This window comes from Conger conger, chromosome 9, assembly GCF_963514075.1.
Source record: "Conger conger chromosome 9, fConCon1.1, whole genome shotgun sequence".
In the NCBI taxonomy this organism is placed as follows: domain Eukaryota; kingdom Metazoa; phylum Chordata; class Actinopteri; order Anguilliformes; family Congridae; genus Conger; species Conger conger.
Window position 1 is genome coordinate 16,636,265 of NC_083768.1, and position 16,350 is coordinate 16,652,614.

The window sequence follows — 16,350 nt, forward strand, 5'->3', positions numbered from 1 at the left end:
AGTTGCACTGGTCCCAGTATGTTCTCTAACTTCACGTTGTCTAGGTTTCTCCCAATTTACTGTAAATCCAACACTCCCCCCTTTCCAGCGGACCCTTGGGTTACCCTCTGTCTTTACCACCCTGATCCACCCTTCCCCCACAGTGACTGTAGTATGTTCAGTTGTCTGAATGGTCCTTCAGTGAGTTAAGGGCATGACTGTTACTGGAGTAGAGACCATGGGGCCTTCCTGTCTGAGTTAGTGGGACGTGTCTCTACAGAGATCTGGAGCCCTTGTCGTCGGGTCGCGACCCCTGCCACCTGAAGCGGACGCCGCGGAGCAACGCTGACGAGGCGGAGCTGCGGCAGCGCGACACGGGCAACGACAGCACGAGCACCGCCCCCCGCAGCACCGAGGAGTCGCTCTCCGAGGACGTCTTCACCGAGTCGGAGCTCTCCCCCATCCGGGAGGAGCTGGTGTCCTCCGACGAGCTCAGGCACGACAAGTCCTCCAACGCCTCCTCCGAGTCGGTGCAGACCATCAGCCAGGCCCAGGAGGGCGGGGCCCAGGAGCAGGGCCAAACCGGACCGGCGACAAACCCGCCCCCGGCGACCGGCCGACTCCCGTCCGCTGGCGGGGACCCTCCACCGGCCTATGAGGGAGAGGGAGCCAAGTCGCGCACCCCCTCCGAGTCCCAGGGCTCGGACACGGTGGCGGCAGAAATCGCACGTCAGGAGGGGCTCCAGGAGGGCAAACCGGCGGGCGAGCGGGGCGCAGACTCGAAGACGGGCGAGGAGAACGCGACCGAGCCAGCTGAGACTACGCAACATGCCAAAGAACTAGGGGAGGACGGGGGGACCACGAAAGAGGGCTCGCCTGCCAGGCCAGTGGGGGACCCTGAGGAACAAGTTCCTGTGAGAGGTAGGGAACACTCGAGCTCTGGTCTTTACAATATTGTTTTACACAGCGCTCTAGGGTCTTTGAGAAGAAACATTTGTTTAACTTAATATTATATAGGTATTTTAGTGCACACCTCCAAATGGGTCTCGATGAGTCAGTATATTCTTCATGGAATAATTCACTACTGACTACATTGCTGAATGTTGACTTGTGCAATACCCCCAAAATTACAGAAGACCATCTCCTAAACTTCCATATTTAAAAGGAGCAAGAAGGACATTCAGTAACCTGCCAATAATTTTGGAGGGTATTGTACTTTTCTGTGACACTCTTTCTGAATTTTATCCATGTTCCATGTTCCGTCAATGTTTGTTCAGTTGAAAGCTTCCTAACTGGGGGAAGCTTTCCTTAACAACCTTTAATTGTTTGTTTGAGATTGCTTTAATTTGTTTACTAGCCTTTACGAGGTTAATTGACTAACCTTTAGGCATAGCTCACTCTTTTAGCTCACTCTTTGTTGGATGTCACAAAGAAAAACATAATTTACAGATTATTTTTGTTTACATTTTATAGGACCTTATTATAAGTTGATAATGGCCAACAGGGCACTGACTGATTTCAAGTTTCTTTATTTCTTATCTTTGAAAATTGCTTCAAAGGACCCATTGTCATGATAAAAGCCTTGAGTTGATCATAGCCCATGGAATGAAAAATGGCCTGGCTTTGTGTAGATTATCTGCAAAGCTCCCAGAATCAAAGTGCAAGGTTGAGAAAGGAGAATCTTGGAGAAGGTCTACACTGTCATACTGTATGTCTCTGATGACCTCTCTTTGGTGCAAACGTGAAGAAAATGGAGAGTTTCTTTATCTTGTGGAGGAATGGAGGTGCCTCAGAGGCTGGTGGAAGATAGAGATCTTTGATCTGGAACCTGTGATCTACCTGACTTGCCCTTATCCCCTGGTGTCTTAATGAGCTAAACCCCATCATACATCACAGCCTTAAAGCTTCTGTCCTAGATAGGCCCTCTGCTTTTCATTCATTCATTTATATTGCTACTTCGTTTGAAGTTGTCTGTCTAACCAAGCTGCTAATTGGAAGGTAATTCTAAAAACCTCTCTGCATTCTCTGCACACTCTCCCTCAAAGGGTTCTAGTTAGGTCAGCCCCAATTTGTATTACACCAACATCAAAACTCATGGGTCCTCTCAGACAGAATGGCAGTGCCACACAGAATTTAACAATCCAAAAAGTAACATTTAAATTCCACGTCTTTGGTTTTGACAGCTGAAAATAAGAAGCTTTTCATGTACTTTTAAGATTATAAGAAGGTGTCAGCTTATTGAATGATTATTGTGTTCCCTCTGTTTGAACTGCAGTATAAAGTGCATCCTGCACACCCACCTGTACTGTTGGAGATGTGTGCCTCACATAAAAATGTTTTGCAGAGCCCCCAACATGCAGGTGCATTGATAAAGAAGTAAAAATAGAATAAGCCAGAATAATTTATTCACTTTTCGAAACTGTATAACCAGTTTTGGAATAAGCTAAGCACAACAGTTTTTTTCTATTTCTGGGGTATTCTGAAAATGAGCTCTATGCAGCCTCAAAGTGCATTAGGCTGTTGAGCAAGGTGAAAGAATGTCTATAAAGCAAACACCACAACAAACCACCTGTAACCCCTGAGGCGCAACACAGCGCAACACTGGTGTTAGAGCAATGGTGTCTCATGACTTCCGCAGGGCCGCCGGCACTCAAGGAGAAGCGGAGGTACCGGTCGCATAAATTCTTGTGTCTGCGGGTGGGCAAGGCCATGAAGAAGACCTTTGTGTCCCACGCCAGCGCCTCCATGCAGCAGTATGCCCAGAGGGACAGGAAGCACGAGTACTGGTTCGCCATTCCTCAGGAGAGGTGAGGCCCTCTGCTACATATGCACCACAATTCCACAAGGGTGCTGTATTGTAAAAGAAAGTAAAGCCAGCGAATTCTATAATTTAGAATTCTAATATTTAAAATGATCTCTTTTTCATAAAAACAAAACTTTGTCTGAACAAAACATTCAGCACGTTGAGGGTCCATGCATTATGGCTCCGACCACAAGATCGCATGGAACTCTGTGTGGAAAAAATAATTCCTTACTTCACATTGCTTACACTCCACATTGATTGAAGAAGTTAGGCAGCTAGGAAATACATTTTCCTTTGGGATCTAGGCTTCAACCAAGTGATTTTTGGTTCATATCCCAGTGAGCACTGTTGTATATACTGTAATATACTGTGATTTTTTTCAGGAAATATGTTAGAAGTGATCTTTGTACACTTGCTTTGTCCTGGAGCTGCCCTTCAAAGTAAAGTCGCTCAAACAACATGTTGGTTTGGAAGCAAAACACATTGGTCCATGTGTACGCTGGGTTAGGTGAAGGCAAAACAGTATAAGTTTACAAAGCACAGAGTCCCTATCCACAAGTACATTAGAATACACAAATAAGTAGAAGTGACTGGAGCCATTTGCATAGTAAAGGATAGTGTCCTTGGTGGATGGTATCTGATGTGGTTGACACCAGTCTGAAACATTCAACCTTTCTCTTGATAAATGAATCCAAACTTTCACCATCATTGTGGGCAGAGTTCGAATTACACCATATAGTATGTTCTCTCTTAACAATGAACCCTTTTAGTCCCAAACCCAATATGGAGTGGCTCCATCCTAATCCCAAGGGGTTTTGGCTTTGGTTGAGAAAATTGAGAAAGTAGAGAAAATTTTGTAGGGTTTTAATAGGGGGCTCAAAACAAGAGTTCAGCACTCATTTTGATTGGTTGAAAAGGCATAAAGTCGAGCGTATGATACATATGATTTTGCGGTAGTTATGCTTGAGGACCATATGGCACTCTCAGGACTGAAAGGGTTAATGTGCTATTGGAAAGAGCAAAGCTCTAATATTAAGAAATGGAATGACCTGCCAGAAGGGTGCTCTAAATTTTTCTATTTGTTTTTGCTTCAGACAGGGCTGGGGGACACACATCTGAATATTGACTATTAGATTTACTTAGTTATGTAAAGATTTTTAGACCCCCCCCCCATCTTTTGTTCTTTCAGGTGGGTTCAAGTCTCCATTATTCAATTAGTAATTACTCAAAAATAATCATCATGATTGTGGGGGTATCGCCAGAAATTGGTGTTTCTACACCCTCTTTATAATTCAATTAAGGTGCAGAAAGTGGTGTTTCTAAACCCTCTCTGTAACTCAACTCAGGTGATTGTATTAGGTGACCATGAAAGGTCTAACACTTTTCCCTCCAGAAGTGAATTTAACGGTGTTGGAATGCAAAAAGATTATGCATTATTATTCATGAATATTAGTTCATGATTTGATAAATGCAGTAGTCTCCCCTATTAAAACACTCAAAGATATTTTTCAGTTACAGACATAGAAGCCTCTGAATAGTAATTTTTCAGTGTCAGCATTATACTTCATATACCAGGACAGCCATTCACAGAGGTTCTAGCTCAAGCCAGCTTTACATGTGTACTGAGCCCATTAAATATTTTCTCCCTGACACAGTAAATTAATCTAAATTGCCTGAACAACATAATTCAATTAGAGGTCAGTTTGTAAACTCGATCCTTGTTCAAATGAAAATAAATTGGATTCGTCATCTTTATCAGGACTGGGCCAAGCACACAATGTTGCCTTTGTCCTATTTTAATGGAGGGGGATTCAAATTAAATTCAAATCAAATTAAAGTAGACATTTTCTGATGGTTGATTTGTTTTTCTCCAGCTCTGGACATTTACAGTAACATGTTGGTGTGTGCATATGTACAGTAATTATATGCACACATGAGTGTGCAAACATAAATCTGTACCATTGTAAGCACTCTGTAGGGCTGGTCAGACTATTTCTGTTGCATGAACAAATTGAGTGACAAAACAAGAGATGGGCCTAAACTAGAAAAGACAATTATGAAGATGTACTGAAAAAATAACATTAAATTCAGTTTACAAGACATGCCTCTGGGCCATGTTAGAAGCAGTCTCTGGCTCAGCCTCATTTAACCCACAGTTGTAGATTCTCTGGTCACAACACTATTTGGTGGCCCATGACAACAGATAGAAGTGTAAGGGAATTTAAAATTAACAAGGGCTGAATTGAGTATCTTTTATTAAGAGGTCAGGTATGGTATTACTGTGAGTCAGATAGGAGGCGACACACATTTACAATTCAAAAACAGAAGAGAGAAATCCATATTTGCATTAAGATTGTCTCTAGAATTTTCCATCCGATTCCGCAGGCCTGGCACAGAAGTGTCAGCTGTATGGACTGAACACTCACGCCCTCTCTGTCCTGCTGTGCTCCGCCACCTGCAGGTCAGACCACCTGTACTTGTTCTTCATCCAGTGGAGCCCCGATATGTTCGGAGAAGGAATGGGAGGTCTAGGACGGGAGCCCGGATTCACTGTCGTAAAGAGGAATGAGGAGTCGGAAAAAGGGGAAGAGGACCTGCCAGTCACAGACATCACAGCCAAGGAGTGGGAGGTAATGCCTTGGGGGAACTGTGTCTTTACTGTAATCTTTTTTCAACACACTACGTCAGCTGGCTTATTTCTGTATGTTTTACTAAATGTATTTCACTATTGATAATGTGACATCAATGTGTTTTATGCTGGCGTGATTTATGAGCGCATTAATGAAGAAGTTGTCTATGCTAGTGAATTTTTATTTGTGTAAAGTTTTATCTGTTTATTTCACTGTACTGTGAAAAGTACAGTTTTTGTAGCTTTTGTACGACATGAAACTTTTATTTACTGTGCTGTATGGCTGCGGCTTTCTTGTCACTTTTAACTTTTATCCACAGCAAAGTGGCAGCTTCTCATTTTATAGAAGCAGAATCGTTTCTGCTATAGAAAGAACAGCAATGTATTTACTCATATAAATGTCATTTGTTGAACGAATGTCTATTTTTTTTGTTGTTGTTTTTTTCAGTGTCCATTAAATTTCTTGTTTTAGTGTTTTTTTTATTCCTTGGAAGATGTAAAGGATGCCCTTGAGTGGTATGTAATAATGCGTCAAGCCTTAATGGGAAATTGAGGCATACACTGGTAAAATGTATGCTGATTTCACAAGTCAACATTCCTGTTTACACATTGGTAAAGGTGGGCAAAAAAGCTTTATTCAAACAGGAACCCTATTAAACATGGACATTACTTTAAAATAGAATATCTAGAAAGTCTAATGGGCTTGTTTTAATTAATTTGCCAATAAATTCTGTTTACAATTACATCACTGTTGCATAGAGCCAAGGCACAAATTTGCTCCCTGGCTTTAAGTGAATTTGTTTCTTAGCATTCACCATTGCTTTTCACAGTTGAAATTCCTTATCACATTGCTAGTGAATTTCTGTGGCTGTGCTGTGTTACAAGGATAAACAGCTTTAAAGCCAAGCAGTAATGTCTTCCTGGGTTTGTGAATCAACATTGAGAGAGAGAGAGCAGATTGAAATTATTTAGCTTCAAGGAGGTCTGCAAAATAATGGACAGCATAAACGGAAGTACTTTTTGTTTAAATGTGGTTGCAGTGGGTGTGAAATAAGTTTCCCACAGAAAGCGAGTGTGAGTTATCCAGCGGGCCCAAATGATCATTTAAGTTAGATGCTTCTGCTGCATTCTTGAAGGTCTTGTCAAATACATTTTATTTCCATTTTAAATTTCTAGTTGGCACATTATGCGATGATGGTTAATGTGTTAAATTATTTTTCCAACTTTGTCACCCAGCATTATTTTCCATCACCTGTTAATGAATACTAAAGGCTACAATTCAATACCCATTTCCTCTCTGCTTGGCACCCAGTATCAGTGGTACCTAACGAAGCGAGCTGAAAGTGTGGGATGCGTCAGACATTACGATTAGCTCATCCCTACCCCACGAGCCATCTAGGCTTGCACGCGGCTTCCATTCCAAACTGACAGGCGGCCAAAAGTTGGACATACGAGCCTCTCACAGAAACAGTTGTATGAAATTGATACACAATATGAAGAAATTGATACCCAGCGTCCCGTGGTTTAGATTTAAATATTAATGTAAATGAATGATATAGGAAACAGTGTACAGATTTGTTTGGACCGGAAGGAGCCACATGATCTTGATTGAAATAACCGACCACCTTTCAGTTGCACTCTCGCGTCCCAATTTGCCCAATTTGACCGCTCCTGCAGTCTAGGTAGCTATTAATCCGGTTATATATTTACTAAACGTTTGCTCGTCTGAATGTATTATTATTAGTAGTATAATTGTTATTGTTGTGAGTGTGCAACTGAGGAATTAAGAATTCTTGTCATATGACTCGTAGAACTAAAGTCGTAGATTACCTTGTCATGTATAAGCCTACTGTATTTAGTTTTGGAGTACGACAAGTTTAAGGGGAAGTCCCGTCTTTAAAGATCCAGGCGACGAATTGGATTTCAATTCACTCGTGGCTTGCGATCCAATTGGCTTCCCACAGAGCCAAACAATGCGTTGCGAGGAGCCATTCTTTGTTGCTAGCTAACGCCCGGTTATTTATCTTGGCCGCTCAACTCCTGTGGTGCTTCGTCGTCGTTTGCTACGGGAGTACTTCAGAAAAGTGGAATGTAGCTTCTTAACACTGGAAAAGAAATGTTTTTATCCGGAAGGGTGAAGGAAGGAAAGCATCTGACACCTAAATACTCCTATGCATTGGTAATACTATTAATGTTTTTGTTGTGTAGTCCGAATGGAAATGTGAACGTAGTCGTGCACGGCTCTTGTTGCATGTGTTGGTGATATAAGGCGTCTGGCATCTGTAGAACGTTACAGTTTGCGTAACTTACTACAACAGACTTCTAAAGTCTGTCATAGGTTTGTGTGGCACTAGGGCATTAGTACTTTCAGAATCGATATCATGAATACACACAGGCTGTTGAACTTGCTACAGTGTGCTGTAAGGTTAGTTATGGAAAGTTAGCATGGACTGACAGGCACCTAAAGCCTCCACAATAAACAAACTTCAGTGTGCGACTACATCACAACACCGGACACACATCTCAAAGAGCTAACGTTAACCAACTTTAACGTTCGTTAGTCTAACTTTGTCAGAGGGTGATTTAGCAATTTGTGTATCGGCGTTTTTAGGTCGGAAATGTAGTATTTACCACCTGGTGGAAAGGGAGGCTTGGCTGTTGACTATTATAACTAGATAAGTGTTAAGTAGCCTAATTTAGTGTTACGTTAGTATTGGATCTTGTACGACGCAATCGGTAGCACAATCAATAGATTTTGACGATTGGTACTGGCTACGCATTTAACATATCACATGTCAAATTTATCATGATTGTCTTGTAACATCAACTATAGCAAAACAAAAACTAACGTCACATACTCTAGACAGCCAGTAAATAACAAGATGGCTCCTTTGCCTTTAAGTGATTTTTAAAGGAAATAAATGTTATTTATAGCTTATAGATACACGTTTTTACATTTAATATTAGCCTATTTTCAAACTTTAAATACAGATGCTATCTAGCTTCATAAATAGATCTTCAGAATGATCCAAATCTGGTGCTCTGCTCTGTAATAGTCAGTCTGCAGGTTTACATTTCCCAGGTATGTTGTTTTACCCAACTCAAAGCAAATTTTCTGTGGGATAAATCATCTATCTATCCAGCCATCCAAACATTTTGTATTTCACTAAAATGTCACTGAATCTACTGAAGTGGTTAGGCCTTTAAGGTCAGTCACTGCTGGCTCATAGACTATTGGTGGCCCTTCACAAATTTTTCTTTGCAGGCCCCCCTTTGCAATATTATGCGGAGGTGTTTATTATTGCGGATAGGCTCCGGACAATCGCAGACTGGGTTCCCCATTCTGAATTGTATGAGGTGTAATGAGATTTTTTATTTTTTTATTTTTTTTTATGTAGTGTTTTATTCAGGAGGTTGCCACAGTGCATAAACTGGGCTTCAATAACATTCAAGGCACTCTCATGGGAAGACACGTTAAAAAGCCTTTGAGTTCAAACTTTCCTGCAGGTGACACTTTGTTCTTTGGTTCAATGACCGCTGTCCTTGTAGTTTTCTCCTGGGCTTTGTGGCTTTTCCTTACACTTTCTATATGAGCACCCAGTGAGTTTTCTTTTTTTCATGGTGTTTTATTAACTTCTGTACTACAAATTCAAAGAATCATAACTTTTGGGTTTTTTTGTCTCCGGTTTGTGTGCTGTGATGCTCTTTGTTACAGCTGTGTAAATGGCCCCTGATCAAGTGTTATTTTTTTTAAACCCTACTTAAGTGTCATGCTGTCTTCAATTGAGTGTTATAATGCAATTGGCAAAGCTTAAAAGAATCCTGTTAAGTTCAGTAGGTTTGACTCATGGACTGTTGCTACTTAATTGTGGAACCAGAACCCAAAATGGATGCCATAGCTGGACTGACATAGGAACATATGGATCTGAAACGGACACCACCCTGTTTTGTATTTGAATAACTAGATTGGAGATTGAGTCCATTACGTCTATAGACATAATTTATCAGGCTTTGCATTGGCACAATGGGTTATTCAGGCAGTAATATGGTCCAGTGAACTATTATTAGCAGATCTGTTTAGTGTCCCATCATGGAGGCCTTGTTCCACTTAATTTCCCCCCATCCTAACCCCCATGCTCTGTCTCCACACACTTCCCTGAGTGAGACATGGAACTGTTCTTCTTCCTGTCTCTGCACCAGGTAGTGTCAGTGTCTGAGTATCAGCGGCGGGTCGATGCGCTAAACAGTGAAGACCTGCGCTCTCTCTGCAGACGTCTCCAGGTGCCAAGCCCCCCCCCCCCCACCTACCCCCCTCACCCAAAGCCTGGCTTCAGTTCACCCCGCCCTGGCCCCTAGCCCCCGCCTGTGGTAGTGCTGTAGTGCCCTGCTCTAGGGCAACACCCCCGCTCACATGCCACAGCCGCACCACGCATCAGTAACCTTCAGAAGGAACCAGTGAAACGTAGGCGTAGGCGACGAGTGGAGTCGGGGCTCGGAAGGTCTTAGAAGTGCAGTGAGAATGTCTCCATTTTCCCCCCTTCGTCGAGCAGTTTTACTGCTTCGTCAAAAGCAAAAGTGGCAGGAATGGGTTCTGCTTTCTCATGGGTTTCATTAACGTGGGATGGGGGGGGGGCATGGTTGTTTGCCCCATGCCGCAGGATTTTTAACTGAAGACAGTGCAGCTAATTCAGCAAGGAGAGGGTAACTGGAGAGCGCATTCACACAGAGCTCCACCGTGTCAGCCTGCTATTGCACTGGAGGAAATGTAGGCCTACCTTGAGAGTCCCATTCAGAAATCTAGCCGATCGATTCATTCAGGCAGTCACATGGTTCACGTGTTTGTTCTGCCCTGCCTTCAGTCAGCACTCACTGCCTGCCATGCCCACAGCCTGAAATTCCCAAAGCAGCATTGACCATGTCAGACTACTAGTTCTCAACAGCATGGAATTGATGCAAACATCCAAGAGTCTGCACTGAAACATAGACCTGTTCAAATTTAAACCAAATTTGTAGTGATTGTGTCTGATACTGCATTTTGATTGGTTAATGGAAATGTGGCCAAAATGTATTTACTTTACACACACCTTGGATGTTTGCCTTTGTTTGCAGTGTCATTCATGCACTCCTATCCCACATTCACTACACAGTAATTCCTCCTGTGTTAACTGTGAGGCCAAGCTCTCGTCAGTTGATGGACAGGCAAAGTCAGTACTATAAAACAGGAATATGCACTAAACTGGCATTTTTCATTATACAGCCTATCTAAGGTTTGAATGTTGAACATAATGGTTGTGAGAAGATGGTGTACATAATTTAGATTTATGTTTAAGGTAACCAAAACATTTTAAGTGACATTGATCCCAAGTGACCTCAAGTTGTGATTCTACCATGAATTACAGGATCATAACAATGAGGTGCAACAATCATTTGAAAAATAGCGAAAGGTTTATTACGTGTGACATTTAAAAACCTTAAAAAGTTCACAAAAAATTCCTTCCAACCTTCCTGAGAACGCAGCATGGCCTACAAAGCCAAAATATCAATGCACTTTTTAAGGTTTTTTACAAATGTCACAAGTGTATGCTCTCTCACAATCTACCGACCACTGCTGATGTTTCAGCCGTGATCTCATTATCAGGAGATCAATAGTCTGCCCCCCAAGCATCGCCCTCACCCCAACCCCTCTCCTTGACCGCCATCTTGGAAATCCTCCTCACAGTTACTCTTCTATATCATTAGATCACCACCAAGGAGGATGTCAACTCCAGCCATGGCCCCTCCGTGAAGACGGACCTGGAGCCGGAGACGCTGCGACCGAACCTCAGCGAGCCGAGCGACCTCCTCCAGGCAGACCAGATAGAGAAGGTACAGCTCCCTCTCCTGTGGGGCCGTCGCTTTCCCACTGCCCTGTTCCTGATGGACAGAGCTGGGAGCACTCAAGCAGGCTTCACACAGGGTGTTAAACCCAGAGGACTCCTGAAAGCTTTGTAAAAAAAAAAAAAGGAACAGCCAGCACTCACAATATAGATAATTTTGTTATGCTTTTAATAGGGGCAAGCACAAGCACGTCAGCTAACAGCCTCAGTCTGAGAACAAAGGAAATACACTGCCATGGTGTCACACAGGTGACAGCTAATTAGCATAAATTAAGCAGTTGGTGCACCGGATTCTCCATAGGATATTTATGTCGCCCTCTTATGGACACAAAGTTAATGTAAATAAAATAAAATGTGCCCTGTTTCTAAATAAAATGCCCTTTATTAAAATCTGACAATGTGCACTTTAACCACATGTGATTGTAAAAGTTTTTTATTACAAATCTTGTGGAGCAGAAGCATGATGGGTCTTTGTCCCAAACATTATGGAGTGTGTGCACTTTAACCACATGAATTGATTACAGATCTTAAATTGTACATTACCAAATCAAGAAAAAAAAAAAAATAAATTGTCCCAAGACTTGAGCTCACTACATGTACTCTATATGTAATATAATATACTGAAGATATAGAATATCTGTTATTAGTCCATAGGAAGACACGCAGTTGCCCAATACAATTCTCTTTTGGCTGTACAGTGTGTGTATGTGTATGTGTGTGTGTGTGTTTGTGCATGCATTTGGGTCCACAAGGTCACGGTGAACAGGTTTACAGGATAGCCAGCACCCCTGCAGCTGAGTTCCCATTGCTCAGTGACCTACATGTCCTTGTATCCCTCTCCTTTCAAGCTGGCCAAAAATCTCCCGCCCAGAACCGTGGGGTACCCCTGGACGCTGGCATTCAGCACGTCCAAGCACGGCATGAGTCTGAAGACCCTGTATCGAGCCATGCAGGGCCAGGACTCACCCATGCTTTTAGTGGTCAAAGACAGTGACGGACAGGTGAGCCTCCATGAGCTTCCAGTTATTTACATAGCACACAGGCCTGCTTTACCGTCAGGATTTATTGCATCGTTTTCTAAATGTTTTGGCTGTTATATTTCCTGTAGCTATTTGGTGCCTTGGCGTCAGAGCCCTTTAAAGTCAGCGATGGATTTTACGGCACAGGAGAGACCTTCCTCTTCACCTTCTGCCCGGAGTTTGAGGTACGGAGGCAGTGTGTGACTCCGCAGTCCTGCAGAGAGACGGACAGTGCTCTGTCATGGAGAGAGGGAAGGAGGGAGATTATGATGGGGAGTGTTCTAAAAAGCCATTGTTTACAGTAGATCAATTCTTTGCTGGTAGATATTAACTGAGTTAGTTTTGAAAGAAGTCATTGCCATAGGATGCTGTCTATGAGTCTGAGTCTATAGCTTCTAAAGGTTTGGAGTGCTAGTCTGTAGGAGAATTAATAATTGAATTGTGTGAATTTACACAGAGTTGGTGTTATGCGAAAAGAGCCTTATGGTGAAGTTATTGTGTATATTCAGTATATATGATTGTGTGTAAATGAGGGAGAATGTATGCAGCATCTATATTCTGATATGTATATTGTTATTTTATATTGTTATTCTTTCTCTCTTAATGCTATTTGCTGTGTCCTTGTCATAACCTGCATCATCTTTTCAGGTATTCAAGTGGACAGGTGACAATATGTTTTTCATCAAGGGAGACATGGACTCATTAGCGTTCGGTGGAGGGGGGTGAGCATCTCGGTGTGCTGATAATCAAGTGTCTACTCACACAGAACACACACTGACAGGAGCGCGTTCACACTGGGTTAGGGATTATGAAACTCCTGAGAGAATGAGATGAATATGAAGTTCAAACAAACTAAAAACAAGTTTTTTTTTAAACAAGTAATTATGCAAAGCTCTTTGGTCAGTGCACTCCTGAAATAACAAGTGACAAGGGAAATTTACAGTTGCTGTTTTAATTATTTACGAGAGTTCATTATCATAACCTTGCTTTCAAACTTCCAAGTGCCTCTCGATATAATTAAGTTTACCCAGGTTTAAAAAAATATATATTTTAAGAAGTTCTGATCAGTTGTAGTAACTTCAATTGAGTATTTAAATTATGATATGGGTAGAGGTTTTTGTTATCTGCTTAATATGACTGTACGATGTACAATTTGAACACCCTGCACCTCAAGACGCAATGCCAGCTAAAAATTTCAAGAATTTTCAGGTTATTGAAAAACCAAATGCAATCCTTCCTGGCTGGCATTTGGAATTTATTTAAAGGAAAACACCAACATTCTATACCTTTTATCCGATTTACCCAGACTTAGACAAGATGCTTGATTACATTTTTATGCATTCACTGGCTTGGTTATCATGTTAGCATAACGTGTTAGCTCAGCATATAGACTTGAAGCCTCTAGGAGTCAGTAGCCTACCTCCTTCAAAGTGAAGAAATATACCTTACAGCTACTCCGAAGCTGTCTTATTTACACAAGGTACCATGTGTATTTGAAATGCACATGCAGGGAAAAAAAAAAAGAGAGAGACGTTGTTTTCACTTTAAAGGAGGTAGGCTACTGACTCCGATTGGCTTCAAGTCTTTATGCTAAGCTAACACGTTATGCTAACATGGAAACCGAGCGAGTGAATGCACAAAAATTAAAATGAAATCAAACATTACATTATTGGCATTATCCAGAGCGACGTACAGTTGATTAGACTAAGCAGGAGACAATCCTCCCCTGGAGCAATGCAGGGTTAGGGCCCAACGGCTGTGCAGATCTTATTGTGGCTACACCGGGATTAGAACCACCGACCTTGTGGGTCCCAGTCATGTACCTTAACCACTACGCTACAGGCTTAGACAGGATGTATAAGTTGTAAAAATTAGTATTTCCTAAAATGGTGTATTTCAATTTTTCCTTTAAATTGATATTGTGCGTTGCCATCACAGCATAAACATGTTATAAAGTAGGCATATCACAGGGCAAGCTTACAACTCACTCACTTTTCATAAACTTCTCTCCAATTTCTTTCTCTTCTTAGGGGTGAATTTGGTCTCTGGCTGGATGGAGATCTGTATCATGGCAGAAGCCACTCATGCAAAACATTCAACAATTCCATGCTGTCAAAAAAGGAGGACTTTACATTGCAGGACATTGAGATCTGGTCGTTCGAATAGCGCCCCCCTGTGGAGAGAGCAGAGACTTCACCTCAGCTCTCAGGAAGCCTGCTGCCAAGGCGTAGCATCATTACGCCGCCTGTCTGTTACCACTGCGTCGAAAATCGAGTGTGTGTGTGTGAAACGACTGTCCGTGTGTTAGTTAAGCAGAGTTTGGCTTGCGCAAGGGAGTGTGGAGGCCAGAAACCTTGGAGAGCAGCAAGCACACTGGAATTCACTCTAGGTGTAGCTGGAAGTAGCTAGCAAAGATCTTCAGTAACCCCATATGTATTGAGCCTGACCCAAACGCAACCCTTGACTGGATTTAATGTCGTTCCAAAACCACACACGCATTCTACCGCAGAGATTTTAAAAAAGGAAATGAAAGCAAACGAATGTGATGAAGGTTGCACAACGCGATGCAGCGTGACAGGATACTGGCAGGAAGCTCTCTTGACCGTGTATTTAAAGAAAGAGCGAGGGTTAAAACGTATGGTTCCTTCTGAAGCAGCGCATAACATGCTTGTATTATAGACCTGTCGTTCACCATCAGCACATCTTCATCTCTTAAGCACAATAGCTAAAAACAGAGTACCCCTAACTGTAATGTTCTGTTTACTGGGTATATGTGTGAGTCGAGCTTACGCTGGCCTTGCTGAGGTCAGAAGCTCCGTGTATTCTTTGTAGGCAGTAACGTGTTGCAATAGATTTTGTTGAGTAATATGCAAATTAATTTCACGTGACCTCACACGTGGGCCGTCTGTAGCTCTTGGAGTGAACCACAAAGCTTTTCCCTGGGTATATTGGAAAAGCTGAATATGCGAGTCAATGTTTTACATGGATACACGACAATGATATATTTATATATACAATATAGTACAAATTATAATGAATTATATATATGGCTGTTGTGTGACAGTGATTCCTTTTTTTTCTGCTGATATTTCAGCTGTTACAAATACACAATGTATATTATCCTGTAAATTGTTTAAATAGATTTGTTCTATATAAATATAAATATATATAACTTACAAAGTGTGGATTGGTGGGTTGCTGCTAATAGCACTTTAATCTAGCTAGTGTAAAATAAGACCAGGGTTAACTTTCATCAGCTGTGTGCAAGTAGATGTGGTCTATTCACAGCATCATTCATGTTACATGTATTTAGGCTATAACTAGGTTATGAATGACATCCAGTGCTAAGCTGATGCAGTTGGGCCTGGTCTGTTTAGCTCAGTGGTAGCTGTTCAGCAGTCTTGTCTCGGTCCTGTTAAAGATGTTGATTTGTTTAGAGAACATTTGCTGCTACGGGAGCTTAAAAAGGGCAAACGTCCGGCTGTATGAAAACGGAAACGGCGCAGGCAGTTTTCTGTCTCCTCTGTCTGGCGATGTGACTTTGCTGGAGCAGTGGAGGGTGTCAGGTTGTAAATACAATGTTCCAGCAGCTGAGTCTTGCCAGAGTTCTTTTCCTGCTTGAGTCACTAACAGCAGGAAGATGCCACCCCCTTTCCCCAGAATGACACCAGATTACAGTGTAACTATGATGTGTAAATAACAATAAAATGAATGTTATTACATCAGTTGGTTGTGTCATCTGGAGTTTTTTTTTTTTAGCTGGTGTGTCTTTTTGCGACAACTTCAATGAATGTATAATATTAAAGTGTACTTTGAATGGAATTTTAACAGTATAAGAGTACAAGTATATATATATATAAGATATATATAAGGCTGGAAAGTATTGCAGTGTCGTCTAAGAACAGGAGAGCTTATTGGCTGGTATTCCTAGGCAGTCCAAGAGGTAAGGCCTCGTTCCCTGCATTTTGCATTGTGAATAGATTGGCTGGATCAGTGGCAGTACACTTGTCACAGTTTACATTTACTGTAAAATGCATATCAACC

General features: G+C 41.9%; 1 protein-coding gene across 4 annotated transcripts in view; it reads left to right on the forward strand.

The window, feature by feature from the left end:
* LOC133136577 (oxidation resistance protein 1-like) overlaps positions 1–16,031 on the forward strand; it is a 113,990-nt gene extending 97,959 nt beyond the window's left edge. For 2 of the 4 annotated variants that reach the window (XM_061254199.1, XM_061254200.1), the window contains 9 exons: positions 260–900; positions 2,618–2,786; positions 5,244–5,412; positions 9,612–9,692; positions 11,151–11,276; positions 12,136–12,288; positions 12,396–12,491; positions 12,955–13,028; positions 14,337–16,031. In XM_061254199.1, coding sequence (XP_061110183.1) covers positions 260–900; positions 2,618–2,786; positions 5,244–5,412; positions 9,612–9,692; positions 11,151–11,276; positions 12,136–12,288; positions 12,396–12,491; positions 12,955–13,028; positions 14,337–14,472 — 1,645 coding nt within the window. In that variant the 3' untranslated portion in view covers positions 14,473–16,031. Of the gene's footprint in view, positions 1–259; positions 901–2,617; positions 2,787–5,243; positions 5,413–7,393; positions 7,591–9,611; positions 9,693–11,150; positions 11,277–12,135; positions 12,289–12,395; positions 12,492–12,954; positions 13,029–14,336 lie in introns of those variants that run through there. The other 2 variants (XM_061254202.1, XM_061254203.1) reach the window with 2 other exon arrangements.
* Positions 16,032–16,350: the final 319 nt, after the last annotated feature.